This window comes from Podarcis pityusensis (genome assembly GCF_964106645.2).
Source record: "Podarcis pityusensis genome assembly, chromosome: 8".
Taxonomy (NCBI): Eukaryota; Metazoa; Chordata; class Lepidosauria; order Squamata; family Lacertidae; genus Podarcis; species Podarcis pityusensis.
The window spans coordinates 70,436,936-70,454,629 of NC_138033.1; the positions used below are offsets into that span (position 1 = coordinate 70,436,936).

The 17,694-nt window shown below is 39.9% G+C and overlaps 1 protein-coding gene across 8 annotated transcripts in view; it reads left to right on the forward strand.

Annotated features, from left to right (window-relative positions):
• The window catches only part of GNB1 (G protein subunit beta 1), a 70,120-nt gene that overhangs the window by 40,247 nt on the left and 12,179 nt on the right, over positions 1-17,694 (forward strand). For all 8 annotated transcript variants that reach the window (XM_081016248.1, XM_081016246.1, XM_081016245.1 and 5 more), the window contains 4 exons: positions 4,595-4,702; positions 10,020-10,058; positions 12,845-12,951; positions 14,461-14,524. In XM_081016248.1, the coding sequence (XP_080872374.1) occupies positions 4,646-4,702; positions 10,020-10,058; positions 12,845-12,951; positions 14,461-14,524 (267 nt within the window). In that variant the 5' untranslated portion in view covers positions 4,595-4,645. The remainder of the gene's footprint in view (positions 1-4,594; positions 4,703-10,019; positions 10,059-12,844; positions 12,952-14,460; positions 14,525-17,694) is intronic.

The window sequence follows — 17,694 nt, forward strand, 5'->3', positions numbered from 1 at the left end:
CTTCTTCCATTGGCCATGTGTCTTGGACCTCTCTAAATTCATCTAAGGTTTTCCTTCAGCAAACAATACTGCAAAAATTGGAATGTGATGGCTACTCAATCAGGAACACTTTAGAAGAGGGTTAGGCAAATTCATGGAGCATGAAGCTGTCAATGGCTGTGTTCTACCTCTACTGTCAAAGGCAGTATGTCTCTGAATACCAGTTTCTGGGAAGCACAGGTGGGGAGAAAGCTATTGCACTCAGTCCTGCTTTCAGGCTTCCCATAGGCATCTCTGTGGCCGCTTTTAAGAATAGGATCCTGGACTAGATGGACCATTGGCCTGATCCAGCAGGCTGTCCTTATGTAAATTTCAAGTGAGTCCCCTCACTTAGCTGAATGTTTGTTGTTAAACAAGAGCGCTGGTGCTGCTTATCCCTAATACAGTCGTACCTTGGAAGTTGAATGTTTAGGCTCCCAAATGTTGCAAACCCAAAGTGACTGTTCCGGTTTGGGAACTGTTTTTGGAAGTTGAACGTCGGATGGGGCTTCCGCGCCTTCCGATAGGCTGCAGGCGTTTCCTTCAGTCAATCAGAAGCCGCACTTTGGCTTTCGAATGTTTTGGAAGTCGAATGGACTTCTGGAACAGATCCCGTTCGACTTCCAAGGTACGACTGCATTTGAATAAAAGTTACTTTGTTACAAAAATTTTAACATCTCTAGGAGATTCTCATATCTACCCATAGTCAATTCAGGCTTGCACCTTTGCTTTAATCATGCCATCCATGTTTGCTTATTTGTTTTTATCTCATCCTCCCAACTCACAACTTTAAAATGTTACACTTTAAGTACTTGTACTTTAGGTTGTACTTTCACATTCTGAAAGGGTGCAGGCTGCGTATCAGTTTTGATAAGAGGATTTAAATTGGACAGCAGATTAAACATGTTTCTAGTAATCAGATGATGTTGCATGGAAGAGTATTTTCTAAGAATGTTGTCTATGATACCCAATCATCTTTTTAATGCAACTGGTGGTGTATTATATTTATAAGTAGCATATAACCCCTACCTCATATCATAAATATAACTATAGGAACAGTGGTTTCAGACACACTTTTGCATATACAGTGCTAGCAAAAATCCCTATCATTTTAAAGATAAAATATGTGTGGAGGAAGGCATTTATGTTGCAGGCATTCTAGCATTTAGACAAAAGATAAAATTTTAAAACAATAACATGACCCTTAACATTAATAATGATAACGATAAACTCCTTTGTACAACAGTGCCAGATTCAGCACTAGTCTCTCATAGGAATGAATGGCAGTCTGTCTCTCTTATAGGAGAAAGAAAAGGTTTTGCACTCAGAGGCACCATTGGAGTTGGAGCAAAACTTGCACCTCACCATTGGTTACTCCAGTCATTAGGAATCAAGTTGCCTCTTCCCGCTTTTTGATCCTTTGGCTTGGCCTTGATGTGAGTGATAGAATATTGGGAGAGTGTTGACTGAAGGAAATTAATTTATAGGTAAGTGGGACCTTCAACCACATAATTGCATTTTATGATACCTGTTCAGGGTTGCAATCAGCTATTCCTTTACCCTGCTCTTCCCTTCCTTCTGATTTATTTTTTTGATTTATTATGCTCATTGTGTGGCTACTGACTGTGTTCAGTCCTCATCAGGCTGTTCTTTAAATGTTTAGGCCCTTTAGGTTTTGTGCTGTCTTGAAAATATGAGGAAAATGAGAATACTGGCCCATTTCAACTTGCAAGCACTTGGATTCATGTCATCCTGACCTCATTTAGGCAAAAAGTGATTATTAGTTGATTATGTAGTTTGCTTTAAGCACCCTTGGGATAAAATGAATCTGGGGTTTTGTGCACCAGCAATAAAGAACTTGTGCAGAAAGTGAATCTCGTATTTCAGTGTTGGGGCAGTAGAGTAAGATTCCCCCGTCCTTTCCAACAAGCTTTGATAGTATTGGGGAGACCAATGAGTTTGGCAGGGCAAGGCTGGAGGATACACTTGCATTGGGGTACTTGCTGCCTGGGCCAGAAAGGACAACAGGGATGCTATGACAGCTGTCTCCTGCCATGTGAGACACTGTGAGCCAGTTCCAAAAGGACTTCAGCACTGCTCTTAGTACAGGGCACGAGGAATGTGGTGCTTATAGCAGCTGCTTCTCTTGGACTTAAAGAACCAGAAGAGCTAGCAGCAACAAATAAGGAGGAACTGATAATTGTGTTTGCCACAGTAGTATATTACATTAGGTCGGGACCACATGTTCAGTGTGGTTGCCTCACAAATGACTCCTAAATAGTGGAACTTCATCACTCCCAGCTACCCCCAAAGTGGCAGGATTTCTGAGACAGACTCTCCTCTAAAGAGATGAGGATAGTGATAGGTGTTAAAATGTAGGTTTCACCTTAAATGGATTTGAATGAGTAGTTAAGCTCAGACAAGAGATTATTAAGGCTTAACAATGACACTGCTACCAGAAGACAGGCAGTTCAGGCCTGTGTTCATGTGGAAATTGTACTAGTAGCTTCTGAAATTCACAGGACTGGGGAGGTTTACAGGCTCTGTGTCTTGTAAGTATGTTTTGGGCAGTTTTTGAGAATGCATTGTTAATACTTGGGAAATCAGAATAGTAACTAGAAGGTGGTAGTTCTTTAGACCTAAGCAGAATTTCATATAACGTGAATGTTAGCAAAGTAGAATATTCTCTTAATTCCATGGCTAGGGTTTGTTGGGTTTCATAGATGAATTGCCTCACTAGCAGCCAGCCTCAGAAGTGATTCTTTCAAAGTTTGCAATCTCTGATCTTACAACTTCAAAGTTTTGATATCAATACAGCATTTGACTGTAGAATATGTTTTAATTACTAAGACCAGTCACTTTGCTTGTTCAGGGTTTTTTTTTTAATGTAGCTTTCTGTTCAAGTGAGGCTATTGGAAAAGTCAGGTATATTTGCCCCAACTTTTTCCCCCACATACAGCACGGGGAAAAGGGATGTCACCTAAGTACCGAGGGTGGCGATTTTAAACAGCAGGAGAGGGTCCATGAAGGACTAACTTTGAAGATTATGTTCCTGACTGTGGAGTGGTGGTGGGGAAATCAGTGGGTTGACTAGCTGGGAAGAGGAATGTAAGGCTGTGGTAGGCAGATGATGAGGCAGAAATAACATTAGATATACTTCGTTGGAGAAGAAGTAGCAGGAGCAGAGGTTGTGGGTACACTGACTCAATCCTATGCATTGAATTCCAAGGTTGTTTTGGAATTTGATTTAATTTTTTTTAAAAAAAATAAAGTCTTGTGGTGCTGCAGTGTAAAGGGGATTTCGGCCCATAACATCACTAGTGTGTTTGTAGCTACCTCAAAATAATTAACTATTCCTGCCACACACAAGGGTAGATCACAAACTCTTACTATGTAATGTAAACTGCTTAGGGATTTTGCATATTAAACTGTATATAAATATTATTGATGGTGATTATAGGGCAAAACTGTGCAAACCCTATTTTTTCTATACTTTCTTTAGATGCTGAACTGAGATAGCTTACTTAATCAAGATTTTTAAAACTGCTATTTTAATAACAAATGCCACTTCCGATGAAATATTTGAATATTAGAATTAGCTCTGTGAACTTATTTCTTCTATGTATTTGTGAAACAGCAAGACAGCAGTAACCTAAAGTGATTAGAACTTTTAGCAGTAAGTTGTATTGAGAGAGGCAAATGTGTGCGTTCCACAATTCCATGAGGGTGCAGAAGGCTTGCAGAATATGTTGGGTGCAGAAATCGGCTTCCAGTGGATTCCAGATTTCACCTCCCCCCCCCCCCATTTTTTTATTATAAAAAAGGCAGGTATCTTGACCTTGTAGTTGCAAATATGTTTATAAACAACCTTCCCCAAGCTGGCAAGGACTACCAATTTCCATCGGCCCTAGCCATCATGGCCAGTGGCTCAGGTGACAAAAATTGTAGTCTAGAACATCTGCAGGGGGATCAGGTTGGGGAAGACTAGTTGGTATCTGCTTGTCTTGGGAGACAATGGAAGAGTGTTGAAGGCTGATCTAGAAAATGTATGAAGCAAGTCTTTTGAAATTTCAAACCAGAGGAATTGATGAACATTTCAAGTAGAAGTAGTAGAGCTTCCATGTCACACATCATTCCTTGTCCCTCCCCATGAATATGAAAACCAGAATAACTTGTGCAAATTATGAGAAACATGCAGATTGGCACGATTTACGTACTCTGTAGGGCTGAGCTTTACTTAGCATAGAATTTGGATTACCTTGGATCCATGTGTGTTTAAGTTTAATGCGGAGTGCATACTCCACCCTAGCTATGACCTAAAGTTACATAAACAGTCTTTAAGAAACGTAGATGAAGGCTGCACTTATTTGGGCCTACTTCTGAATAAACATGCATATGACTGCACTTTGTAAGGATACTTATGTTAAGCTAATTATTTAATGTGCTGTTGGTGTTTGCTTTTATTTATGTCTATTTTATGTATATTAGCTTAATTGTAAAGAACATAGTTACTTAAAATGTTTTTCTTTTTTAAAAAGGTTCAATTAACTTCACATTGTTTTTACTTTTCTCCCAGATTTTTGAGCATCTGAGAGGTGTTACAGAAGCACACCTTTAGTACGGGAAGATGAGTGAACTTGACCAGTTACGCCAGGAGGCGGAGCAACTGAAAAACCAAATCAGAGTAAGTATTATAGACTAAACGTCTTGCCTTTCTCACCTGTTCTGGATGTTTGGGTGTGTTCATTCTCTCTCAAATTAATCTGTGTGGTAGGGAGGATTTTAAAACAACTTACTTGTTTTATTTGAAAGAGCTGCTATTTTAAAATAAAGAGCTTTTCTTTTATATAAAAAGATTTCTAGGCCACATCTCAGCTGAAGCTTCCCAGGTGATTTAACAAAACAAATAAATGTATAATAAAGAAATTTAAGCAACATTAAGAACAAATATAACCACAAAACACATAAAGATGGCACTTAAAAACTGCTCTTTATGGTGGTACATTTTCAGTGCCTCTCACGTTGCCATTTGGCATTAACTGCTTATGCTGACCCATCTCAAAGGGCTACTTTACTGTGCTATAGTATGGCATAAATTTCCAAACTTGTTTGTTAGCTTCCAGTGAAGGAAAAAAGCATGTGACATGCACAGTGATTTATAGTCTTGAGACTTATAGCCTAATACCATTCATTTCAGAGGCTAGTATATTCTGGCTTCTTTCTGTGTAAAAGAAGAGGGACTACACAGAAACCCTCCAGATAACAGCCACCTTCTAAAAATAGAAGCAAGTAGCCAGTTCTTCAGCTCCAGGTTTCTACTAACTCATTCGTAAGATGCATCCTTTACACCGTCCACTTTCTTCATCTTCAGTTTCCCTTTATGGTTTCTAGGTAAGAATCATGCAGGGGCAGTAGGAGCCGCAGCTGGCAGAAGTTCCCTGCCAGGGTTGAAACTCCCCTTAGCAAACCTGTGCCATCTTGGCTTCCTTCTTTCTCCGATACAGAAGCTGGACTACACACTTCTTTCCCTAAGCAACTGAACATTTCAGGCCATCACATTAACTCAGCAAATCAGTGTCAAAATAACTTAGCCACCACATACAAAAATAATGGTGTTGCACAGTTGCTTGAACCATTCTGTTTCAAAATGCACGGAAATCTGATTGGGGGAATATGACATGTTTATTCCAGAAAACAAACTTTTGCTTGTTCCTACTTGGCATTTCTTTCTGAGGAAAGCAACTAAGAGACTGAGCTGTATGCTACAAAACCCCTAGGCTCATTTCTCATCTCTGCCATCAGTTTAGGCAAGCTGCTGTCAACACAGTTTCTAGTCATTTATTGTGATATACTGACTGATCTTAGTATGGTGGTTACTGAGGTAACATATGTGGAAGCACATATGTGCTATATAATTGCTAACTCTTGCTTCTCTGTGGACAAATAACTGCATCATGTCAGAAAAGTTCTTAAGTAGTAGAAGGCAGAGATTGAATTTCATTTTCCTTTTTTCCTGCAAACCCTTTATTTTACTTATTCCAAGGTGATAATTTTCATATGCTGTGCTCTGAAGGGGGGGGGGCAATATTAACTTCAATTCTGGCATTCAATAAGGCCTTCATTAAGACCTTTTTACTGTTGTCTTTTCTAAAGACAATTTTGATGATCTCTTTCAGTATCCCTTAAGCACCTTTTGAGATTCTATTGTTTTTCCCCCCTCTCTCTCTACATGGCTTTGTGAGGGTTTGGCCATGAAAAGTGACTAATAAATAACTTATTTATTTTTAAAAGTTATTTATTAGTCATTTTTCATGGCCAAACCCTCACAAACCCCTCCAGAAGTTTGAAAAAAGCATTACTTTCAGTCAAGGCACATCAAGCTTCTTTACATGAAAAAAAAAAAATTTCTTTCCTTCTGGTTGAAAGCTTACACAAATAATAAAAGTAGATCATTCTGTTGACCTGGCATAAAAGCTTTAGGTCACGTATACCTGAGCTTTTGTTGGATGCATAGTATATGCGGTTTTGCTTAAAACTGAGGAAATCTCATTTTAGGTTGAGAGAGAAAGTGTATGTATATGTCAATAACCAGTAGAGCTACATTGAATACACTATTAAACATAGAATTAAAACAATGTATGCATAATTTTGTACAGGTATATTGTGAAACAAGACTTTTGACAGCCACAATAGTGTAAATAACAAACAACTTCTGACCAAACACACTTTGTGTAAACAAAAGTAGTCAGGGGTTTTATAAAACTGGATTTAAGCTCTTGAAACTAACTGTGGTGAACAAGAAATCAAAGAGAAGCACATTTAGCCTCATTTTGACCCCTCCACTGGAATCCCTCCAAAAGGGAGATGGCACCATAGACTTCCCAGACCTGCTCTTCATGTGCATTTGTCTATGTGTGCATTAAAGGTGGAGTTACACACTGAATGCTGAGTTCATTGTGTTTACTTTTATACTCTACTTTCTCCTAAAGGTTCAGTTATATGTAGTTCAGTTCTCGGTCGAGTGATTAAGAGCAGAACACTGCTTACCTGTTTGGGAAATCCTATTATGAGTTGTGCTGTGTCTGTGTGCCTTGGAGGTTAACTCGAGCAGATTACCAAAGCACTGAAATAGCTTCCTACCAGTAATATATATGGGCATGGCTCTATTATGCTGCACATAGATGTGTACTTAGTTCCATGATTTGCAATGAGAAGTAGTTGGATAATTGAGGCAGACTAGGTTTAAATGTACTTCTTGCCTAATTTGGAACAGTTTTCAATAGAAGTAATAGTAGAGGAGCAGGAGACGTTCTGTTTTGTTCTGGGCAGTGTGATGTATGGATGGGTGTCTTAGAAGTATCCTAGATTTTGAAAATGTACTTCCCATATATGAATGCAGCACCCCATTGCATAACATTGGCAACAAATTGCTCATCATTAGAATCCTTTGAGTGCATTTATTACAGTTTTTTTATGTTGATTGCAAGCTGCATTTTTAGGCAGTTGCTTTTAAAAAAAAGCTCCTCAAACCCTTAATGAAGATGCTCATTAGGACTGTTTTCTTAACAAACTATGAGCTGGACCTTGAGTATTTTCTCAGAAGCAGCCTGCATAATCATTGGGCAGGGTTCACCTAATGTGGCCTGTCAGTGGAACCTCTGACTTTCCCTCCCCTGCCCCATACTTCTGAAATTGGCTGGAGGGTGGGTGGGAGAAACTCTGAAACCGTGGAGAAGGGAAGGGGAGATTGTTCCATCTGGCAAGCCGAAAAAGCTTTTGCAAATGGAACATTTGTAATAGCGTGACATGGAATTCCACCCATTGTATCATCCCTCCCCCACATCCTTCCTAAACTAAATAAAATAGTTTAATGTTAAATATATCAGTATAAAAGACTGTTGTGGGACAACTCACAAATTATCTAGCCACTGTATACATAACTAGTTAAAGAAATTAATATCCATGTCTTTCTGCCTTCATTAATTCTAAATTTCTTTAAACAAAAATGAAAGGTTTTGGCTTCAGCAAGGAGACTTTCTGTATCTTGCTTTCCTGTGTGGCTCTCTTGTTTAAAATAAGAACAAATACACTGCACAGCAAGAGGTGTATTGAGAAGCTACAGTACAGCAGACATTTCTGAGGCTCTTCCCCACTCTTTTTATTATTATTGAGAAGAGCTATCTAACCTAACTGTTGACACACATTATAGTGAACGCCTATGCAAACCCCACTGAACTTAGGAATTTGTGAAAGGGCATACTTGCTGGTGCACTGGAAACCGGCTGTAGATTGTGTGCATTATCTCTGTGCAGTCTTGCTAGTCAATTACACTTCCTAACTGGTAGTCTCTCCCTCTACTCCCAGCTGTTTATGTCACATGTGTCCCTACACAACCCAGTTTGAATCTGAGCACTTGATAATTTCCTGTGTCACACACAACATGAGAGTGGCATTAAAACCTGGAGGTTTTCTATATTTTACTCCTCTTCACCAGGATGCAGCAGAGGGAGAGATGGGGTTGGGGGACACTTCACTGCCATGGCTGTGAGATCAGTAGAACTAAAGCCACTTCTGTTCCTTTCCCTCAACCGTTTCCATTCTAAGTAACTTGAAATTAGTGCCTGGCTTCACTTATTATTTTTCTCTTCTGTGTTGTCTATTAGATTGTAAGCCTGCAGGCTGGGACTGTCTTGTATTTAATATTTGTGCTGTGCTCTGTAAATTTCAAGTGCTTTTAAAATAATTATGATGAAAAAACATGTGTTAAAACAAGTCTTCCTACTTGGCATTTACATGGCTGCAGTGAGAGTGGGAAAGAAAAGTAAGATTCAACAAAGCAGCTGATTTTGAGGGGCCTTGGGGGAAAGCACCCTATCTTGGCCCCCTGCTCCTCCTGCCTGTAATAAATAAATAAATATGAAGTTTCTTCTACTTCACATGATTTCTGTAAGGATATATGTGGTGAGAATTTGCAGGTGTATTTCACAATAGTACTTCTAGTTCACTTTTTTGAAAATAGTTTCATGGTGACTGGCTGCAGTATGGCTGTAAAGGTAGGGTTGGAGGATCTATAGCCAGTTAAGCCATGCATGATTTTTAGGGGGGGGGGGGTGGCTCTGTCAGAATGGCTCCCTACACTGCCACCCCTGAAAAATCCCTGTTCTGGTGTGCCCCATTAGGCTTAGGAAAACAGGTCCCATTCCTGAATTGCTGCCTTTTTTCTAAGCCATTTGCTGGAGAAAGGGAGATAAAGGAAGGAATAAAAAAGAGATAAGAGGAAGGCAGGTTTAAATGACTGTGTGTGAGTGGGGATTGAATGGGTTAATGGAGGGGGTGGGATGGACAAGCTCACCAGCAGCATGCAACCCCCAGAGATTTACCCACAAGGATAATTAATGCTCAGCCTGAAACAGGTTCTCAACCCCTGTTGTAAAGCATCACAACTTCGTTACTGATGTATTGATGGATACATCACTTGCTGCCTGATCCTTTAGTCAGTTAAGAGGTACTACTAGTTTTAAATCTCTGTTAGCTGCTTTAAAATCAGTGATGGAGTTCTCCAGTGGCTGTAATTGGCTACTTACAGCAGCCAGATGCTATTTTGAAGGCTGGTTTTTTAAAACTAAAACACACACACACACACACACAAAATTTGTACAAATGTGAGCAGTACAGCTTTATGTACTCAACTGGTTTGGGTCTGTGCCCAGAGAAAGGGGTTTCAATTTTTTTTTTTATTTTAAAAAATCCTACTTAGCTTTATGAGATCTTAGTGTTTATTTTGTCACCCTAATTTTACTTCCGCAGTTTAATTTATTTTCTAAATTACTTGTGGATTATAAGATCCTCCTTTGAGACACATGTACTGGGTCATCCCAGTTTCTTCATTTTTCAGCACCTTGTGAAATCTATTCATATAAGTAGATAGTAGCTTAGGAGCAAGTCATATCAATGAACATAATCCATTTTTCTGACACTCTCTTAATTCTCCCTTTTTTCAGGATGCTAGGAAAGCATGTGCTGATGCTACGTTGGCCCAGGTAGGTGGATGCTCAATGAACATGTAATCAAAAGTATCTTGGTGTTATCAAACTTTTTTTACAAAACAACCCAAAAATTGCTTATATGAAGGGCAAAGCTGAGGTATTTCAACTTGGTTTAATAGGAATGTTTTCTTTGAAAGTTTGCTGTATGATCACCATTTCGGTTTTCTTGGCAGCAGATGCCATGCTTACCACAGAAAGCTTCCTTAAATCATCCTCATTTTTCGCTGTCACCTGTCTGATTTATATGTAATGCTCTCAATTCTATAACTACATCACATTCTCAGTCTCATCCCCTTTGTGCTTTCTCCTGGAGGACTTAAAACATGGCTGAGGCTTACATTAGTGCAAGCTTTAACCCTGATTATTGCTAACCTGGGTATGCACAGGATTGAAGCTTGTTTCAAAAGTGATTTGACTGTAAACACTGGTTAGCAATCATATGGAAGATTCATGCCGGGGAGGGTGGTTGGAGTCCTGCAGCCTCCCCTTTTTAATCTGCGGTCCTTAAGGAGTTGCATCCAGTTCACAGATGCTGTCCCAAAATGCCTGTTGCATGTGATGATGGACCAACAACTATTGCCTTGAAGTGCTTTTTCTATTCCGCATCAGAGGGTGTGTAAAGCAGAAGACATCCAGAAATGTAGTTGTGTTGGTCCATTGCAACAAAAGCAGTGAAGAGCCTTTCAGCACCTTAATAAGAAGGTTCACCTTCTTGCTTATGCTGGGCTTTGTCCTTTAGATGTAGCCTTCAGTATGTCTAATGTTATAAGCATTGCTTGGCCATCTGTTGCCTTTCCCAGCATTAAGTTTGTTAGTCTTCAGATTTTTGAACAAGAGGTCAAAAAATAAAGGACATTAGACCTCTTGCAGCCAGTGGGGCAAGCTACCCACACATAAAAAGGAGCCAACAACAACTAATGTTCCCAATATTAATTTGGCTTCCTATTGCTTGTCCTGCTGAAGCTTTTTGGCCAGAATCTGAAGTTAAATGACATGATTATTATGATTATTCAAATTAACCTTAAGGCCCCAGGGTGGGTTACAACAATTAAAACATAACTTAATTATTAAACCACATTTGCACAATGTTAAAAACAACTTTTAAAATACAGAAATTAGATTGGACCTAAAAATAATGGTGTGTGAGTAGAGGAAGGAGATCCCGTTATTTGCTTCCACTGCTAATGTTGACTCAAAGTGATGTGAACTGCAAAACATTCTTTTTAGCACAATTTATGGGGAATCATTCATGTTTGACAGTTGCCAAAAATGCTGAATGAACAGTTCCCGTCTTTTACATATGCTGTAACGTAGACTATGGGGACAGGGAGGGAGCTTCTAAGACCTGACATACAGCAGAGGAAGGCAATTATGAAGGAATTCTAAATCCGGAAAGCGGCCTGTACCCTACTAAGCTGCCTTGACAGATTTCAAGAGGAAGCAGGAATTCTTTGCCTGTGTCCTTTGGCTAAATAATTGTGTTACATGGAGACAGAACAAATATGCAGACATTTTTTTTAAGTGGGCTGTGCTACAAACTTTTCTGGCTTCACTGCAGTATGCTACGGAGAAGCCTTAAATTTAATTGGCCACAGTGCAGGGAAATGTGTTGAAGGCATTTATCTCCCTTTTACTAGTGCTTTCCTAGAATACACGATTATTTTAGACAACATAGAATACTCTAAAATATTACTTTAGACAAAACCTGTAGCGGGGTTTTTAAAACCCTTATGGCAGTCTTTCCCAACATGGTGGTCTCCGATGTTTTGGACTGCAGCTATCAGGAATGATTGTGAGCTCAAGGGCACCAGGTTGGAGAAGGCTGCCTTATGGCCTGAAGTCAGAGGCCACTTCCATCAAGATGCATGAAATGATAGCCTCCATTGCTAGGTAGGAGTGTGAATGTATGGCTAATATACAAAACCAAAATAATATGGTTCCAGAAAAAGGGATGATGAAAGAACACCCACAATGCCTGTCATTTCTGGGGATGTTTAAATATCTGCCCTTGACAAAAGCTGAGGGAAAAACATTCAGTCGAGCTAACATAAAGGTGCTGCGTTGGACTGGAATTATTAATTTTGAAATACTTTATAAGTGACCCTGTTATCTGTTGTATTTAAACCATAGAAGTTGGGGAAGCAAATTTTATTTACAGCTGACTTAATGTTTTGTTTTTCAATGTCCCTTAATCTGGTTTGAATATTACAATAAATATATTGCTCACTTGAATTATACAAGAGTTCCAAGTCAGTACCAATAGATCTGATTTTGCTATGTAAGAGTTGGAACCATCTGGATTTATAACAGTCCTTAAGTAAGTCAGAAAGCAGACAGTGAAAAATGAAGCAGTGGAAATGCCATATAAGTACTTTTCTGCTTAAAAAAAAAATAACCCTGCAAGTTGTCTTTCAGTTCTGTGATAATTCTGAGGTGGGGAATCTGTGCCTTTCCCTATGTTGCTGGCTCCCAGTTTCCATCAGCCCTGTCCGGTATAACCAATAGGTGATGGGATGTTGTTCAGCAACATCTGGAGGTTCCCAGGTTGCCCACCTCTGATAAATTATGCTTATATTAGAAGTTTGAAATGAGAAGCTTGTTTGGGAAGAAGCAGTAGTAAGCACCTTTCAAAGCAGCTAGTAAGGTGTTTTGGTCAAGTTCTTTGCTGCAACAGGGAAAGAAATTCAAGAAGAGAGAGTAGTTTCAGTTAATGCTTCTTCAGTCAGGAAATGCTTTTGCTGCTGACAGTTATAAATATGTACAATTAACCTCCCATTTAGATCACAGCCAACATTGATCCAGTGGGTCGTATTCAGATGCGCACTAGAAGAACACTGCGGGGACACTTGGCTAAAATTTATGCAATGCACTGGGGCACTGATTCCAGGTGAGTTCCTGCGCTGCAGAAGGACCATCTTGAGTTGGTCATAACCTCTCAGCCTAATGATTGTGAGGATAAGATTGGGTGGGGACGATGATGATGTATGCTACTTTGAGCCCCTTGGAGGAAAGGTGGGATAAAAATGTATAAATAAATGACTGGTCCTTGCTTAAAGGAATTTAAGAAGCAGACTGTAGACAGGAGGAGGGAGAGGAAATAAACTAGTGGCCGGAGGGTGAAATGAGGAAGGCAAAGATAACAAGGGATAACTAAGTCCAGAGATTGCAGTTGCAACAGCAACACACGTGTGTGTGTGTGTGTGTGTGTGTGTGTGTGTGTGTGTATCTTACTGCCAGTTTCTACTTTCCAACAGCCCTGGCAGAACTAAAATATAACCTTGGCATTTTTGGGATTCCCACTTGAAGATGTCACTTTTACCCCCAAAATGTGTTTCCTTTTACCCAAGACAGCTGTACAAGGGATAGATGTACATTTTACATAGGCAAGGTTCTGAAGGGCCATATGTTTGCCTAGCAGGAGAGATTTCCCACTAGCACCACCACTTAGTCTTGTGTTTAAAAGTACAGGCAGTTACTTCATAGGAAATTTCATAATTCTATTGCCCTACTCTAGTACCAAAGGAATTGAGCAACACTGAAAACTAATAACATTTGTTCATCGATGCCGGCAGCAAAACTGAAATCCATTTTCATATGTTGGTTTCTCCTTGCGTGGAAGAAATACAGATAGAAAATGCCTTATGGCTGCTCTAAAATTATTTTAAAATAATATTTCTGAAGCTTTCACACTTCTAAATATTCAGAGATCCAAAGCTGGCAGTCAGCAGGGTGAATATGCTGTTGTCATGGATTGCCAGAGCACAATCAATGTTCTCATAATTTTTTTTTTAAATTAAATATTTGTATATAGTGGATTTGTCTGCTCATAGTTAATAGTGATTAAATCAGCAGAAGCTGATGGGGGGAGAGGGCTTTAATCTAATGAAAGCAATCTTATTAATTCACTTGAGCTTGTTTGCTCAAGTTAAATAATCTGCACTATTCTTAAGCACCTTACAGAACCCTAGATCTATCTTTAAGAATAGAAAAGACCTGGGAAGATGGTACATTAGAGGAAGTATGTCACTTCCAGTTGAATTCTGTCTGTTGCTTCCATTAATACAGTTTCGTAGGATATGTGTTATATTGGAAACATTCACAATGAGAGCCAGTTCAGTCCACTGATCAGTGGGTGACCTTGGTTGAAATATTTACTCCATCATGGGCTCCCTGGATGACTTTGGGCAGATCCCGCTGCCTCAATTTCTCAATATGTAAAAAGGACATTCAGTGGCAGCTTTAGATGATAACGGGAGTAAAGCATTTTGCATATCAAAATATACTGTTGAATTGATTAAGACTAATGTATTCCAATGTAATTTGTCTTCCTGCACTTCTGATGTATGCTTTGTTTACATTTAACTTTTTATCTCTTTTCCCTAACCTGCCCTTCCAGGCTTCTCGTTAGTGCATCACAGGATGGCAAGCTTATCATTTGGGACAGCTACACCACAAACAAGGTGAGAGCAATTAATAAGGTTCAATGACTTAATTCCAACTTGGCTAAGGGAGGAAAAGCAAACTACAGGAAAAACGCTAATAAAACAAATCCTTCAGATTGTGTATTTTTGTTCGGCTTTTGTTTTATTCTGTGAAAGAAGGATCCCATGGAGGGGCAAATATAGACTAATTATAGACTAAAGTAATAGCTCAGGGTCCCGTCCACCCCCTCCCCCCTCTTTGGGAGATGAGAAGAAAGAAGCTAAGTAGCGGGTTTGTTTTCTTAGAGACATAAGCTGTGTGGGGCAAAGAATAGCTTCTGTGGTTCTGGCCTTTATAGTGAAAACTGATGGGGATATTCAAGATAAGCCTGGGTGCAGTTGCATGTGACATGGATCTTGATTAGAACAGGCTTAACACCTTTAACAGTGGTTAAACACTAAGTGATTTTGCATTTAGTTATGTGGGTACTGAAAGGAGAAAGCAAGCACTGTAGTGATTTATGAACTGAAAAGTATAGCTAGGCAAGAACAGAAAGTTGGACTTAACCATGAAGTGATGTTCTCATCAGCAGGGAATGGAGCTGACAAATGGAAGAAGGCAAGGCCCAAACTTAGGGGGATGGGGTGGAATTGTTATGACCTTCCTGGAGATGAAAAGCATTCCAGTTACAGGAATTTACTTCAGCATAGAAATTGCTTATGAATTAAAAAAGAAAAAGGAAATCATTAACAAAAAATAGTTGTCAACAATTTAATAGTAGTTACAAAGAAAAAATAGAGGGACAGGAAGGAGAAATCCAACAGTGTACCTAAGAGTTAATGTGGGAAGTTGCATAGGTGAAATGCACAATGGATGGATCTGTCTGCTCTACACCCAGCTTCCCATTCTTGGGAGGTGGAGGAATAGACCGCTAAGAGGCTGTCTAATATGTCATTTCAAGAACATGAACCCCAAAACAAAGAGAAATGAATAACTCTTTATAGCGCCTGTTGTAGGGCCCATATACGGAGGGGATAATTCAGCATGACCAAACTTGATGACCTTTGAATGTCATTTGAGGATGGAGATTGACTTGTTGACCACTTTGTGACTTTGGCCCAAGGCAGATGTGGTAGCTTTTCCACACATGAAAAAAGGCTGTTACACCCATGTGTATCCACACCATAGCTGTCAACTTTTCCCTTTTCTTGCGAGGAATCCTATTCGGAATAAGGGAATTTTCCTTTAAAAAAGGGAAACGTTGACAGCTATGATCCATACCTGTACATAATAAGGTAGCCAATGTGTTTCCTAACCCCTATACTGATTATGCTTTTGGGGATTTTTTCCTTGCTCACCAATATTGGCAAATTGAGAGCCTGGGGTCCTGAGTAAGTCTAATGTAGACCTCAAGTGCTTGGTGAAAACTCTGTATATACTGTTCCTCATTCCTTGGTGAAATGGTCTCCTGATACTGTCGAATTCAACTTTTTTTTCTGGCATAGGGTGTGGCTGCAACCTTTGGATAGTGCTGACTTGGAGTGATCTCTGGGAATTCTTTTCAAGGAACAATCCGAAGTCCACTTAACAGTGGATTTAACTATATTGGACTGGGGAGTCACTGTCCCTACATTCAGCTTGACTTCATTGGCTGCTAAAGTGTAGGGAATAAAAATCTTGGCATCTAAGCTTGCATTTGTCACCAGGGGCAAAAACCTTAGTCAAATTCTATAAATGCAGAAACATACGTTTTGATGAGGTGCGCATACCAGGAGTTCATTGGGTCAGAGGCTTGAAAACCTGAGCAATGGACATCCAATGCCACCTTAATGCCTAAGGATTAGGGGCGCATGAGATTTTAAGTAGAAAAAGCTTTACCTTTTGTTGTATCTACAACTTTTGGAATCAGAGTGCCAGAAATTAGTGTAGCAACAGGGCCATTCACTAGGGAGACCCTTCAAAATTCCTAATGGTTTGCATGAGGCAGTTCTTATTTAAGCTGTCGCTATATAGAAGAGCTAACCAGCTCCTTGCTGTTGCCCTTGCAAATGACAGAGCAACCACTTTGTCACTAGTAACCTCCCAAGGGTAAAAATGGTGGGGGAAACAGAAGAGGGCTTAGAGAACTCTGTTGCTTTCCCCCCCTATCTGTAGTTGCCCTGCTCTCTTGGCACCTGTGGGCAATAGCTAGCAGCAGATACCATTTTATGAATTTCTGGGGCACTGCAGAATGTCATGGAGTGTTTCTAAGTAACGCACCTCACATTAATTGGTCTGCAATAACTTACTACAGTCACTACAGCAGATCAGAACCCCTATGTTTACAGTGAAAAGATAGGGGAGAAGGATTACCCTGTGGCTATGATTGTAATGAGGTAACTAATCTGCATTACAGTGTTACTTTTCACCACATTCCTGTTTCAGTGGGCAGGGAGGGGGGAGAAATGAACACTCCCCCCCCCATACAGTGGTATCTCAGGTTACATACGCTTCAGGTTACAGACTCCGCTAACCCAGAAATATTACCTCGGATTAAGAACTTTGCTTCAGGATGAGAACAGAAATTGTGCAGCAGTGGCGCAGCACCAGCAGGAGGCCCCATTAGCTAAAGTGGTGCTTCAGGTTATGAACAGTTTCAGGTTAAGAACGGACCTCCGTAACGAATTAAGTTCTTAACCCGAGGTACCACTGTATTCTGTATTTGCTCATGCCATCCACAAGCTTCAAGACAGTATTATGAAAGTCAAGTGACTATGCAGTTCCCCAGTATTTGTCCTCCTGTGTGATCAAGCATAATTGCATACCTCCAAGAAGATCAAACGTTCCGAGATGGGAAACTTACCAGAGTCCTGTTGTCAAATACGTGCTATTGTCCTATTTATCTCTTGCCCCCTTGCTCCCCCAGCCCCGCCAAAAAAGGATAAAGAGACTTTTGTCAGTAAAGGGTATTAATCAAATCCAGGAAATTGGATGACAGTTCTGCAATAACCAGAATGTAGTTTTAGATTAGTATTTTTATAAGTCTTTGGCTAGATTACACATACGAAGTCATCTCTAAATATATCTCTAGCAACACTGCTGTAGCTAAGCAGTCTTGCACTTGTGCTGGATGTGATGGTGGTCCTAACAAAGAAGATGCCCGTAAAAAAGTGCCCTCTTCCAGTGATGTGGTTATGAGCAACCACTTTGAGGCATTTCATTGGCTGTC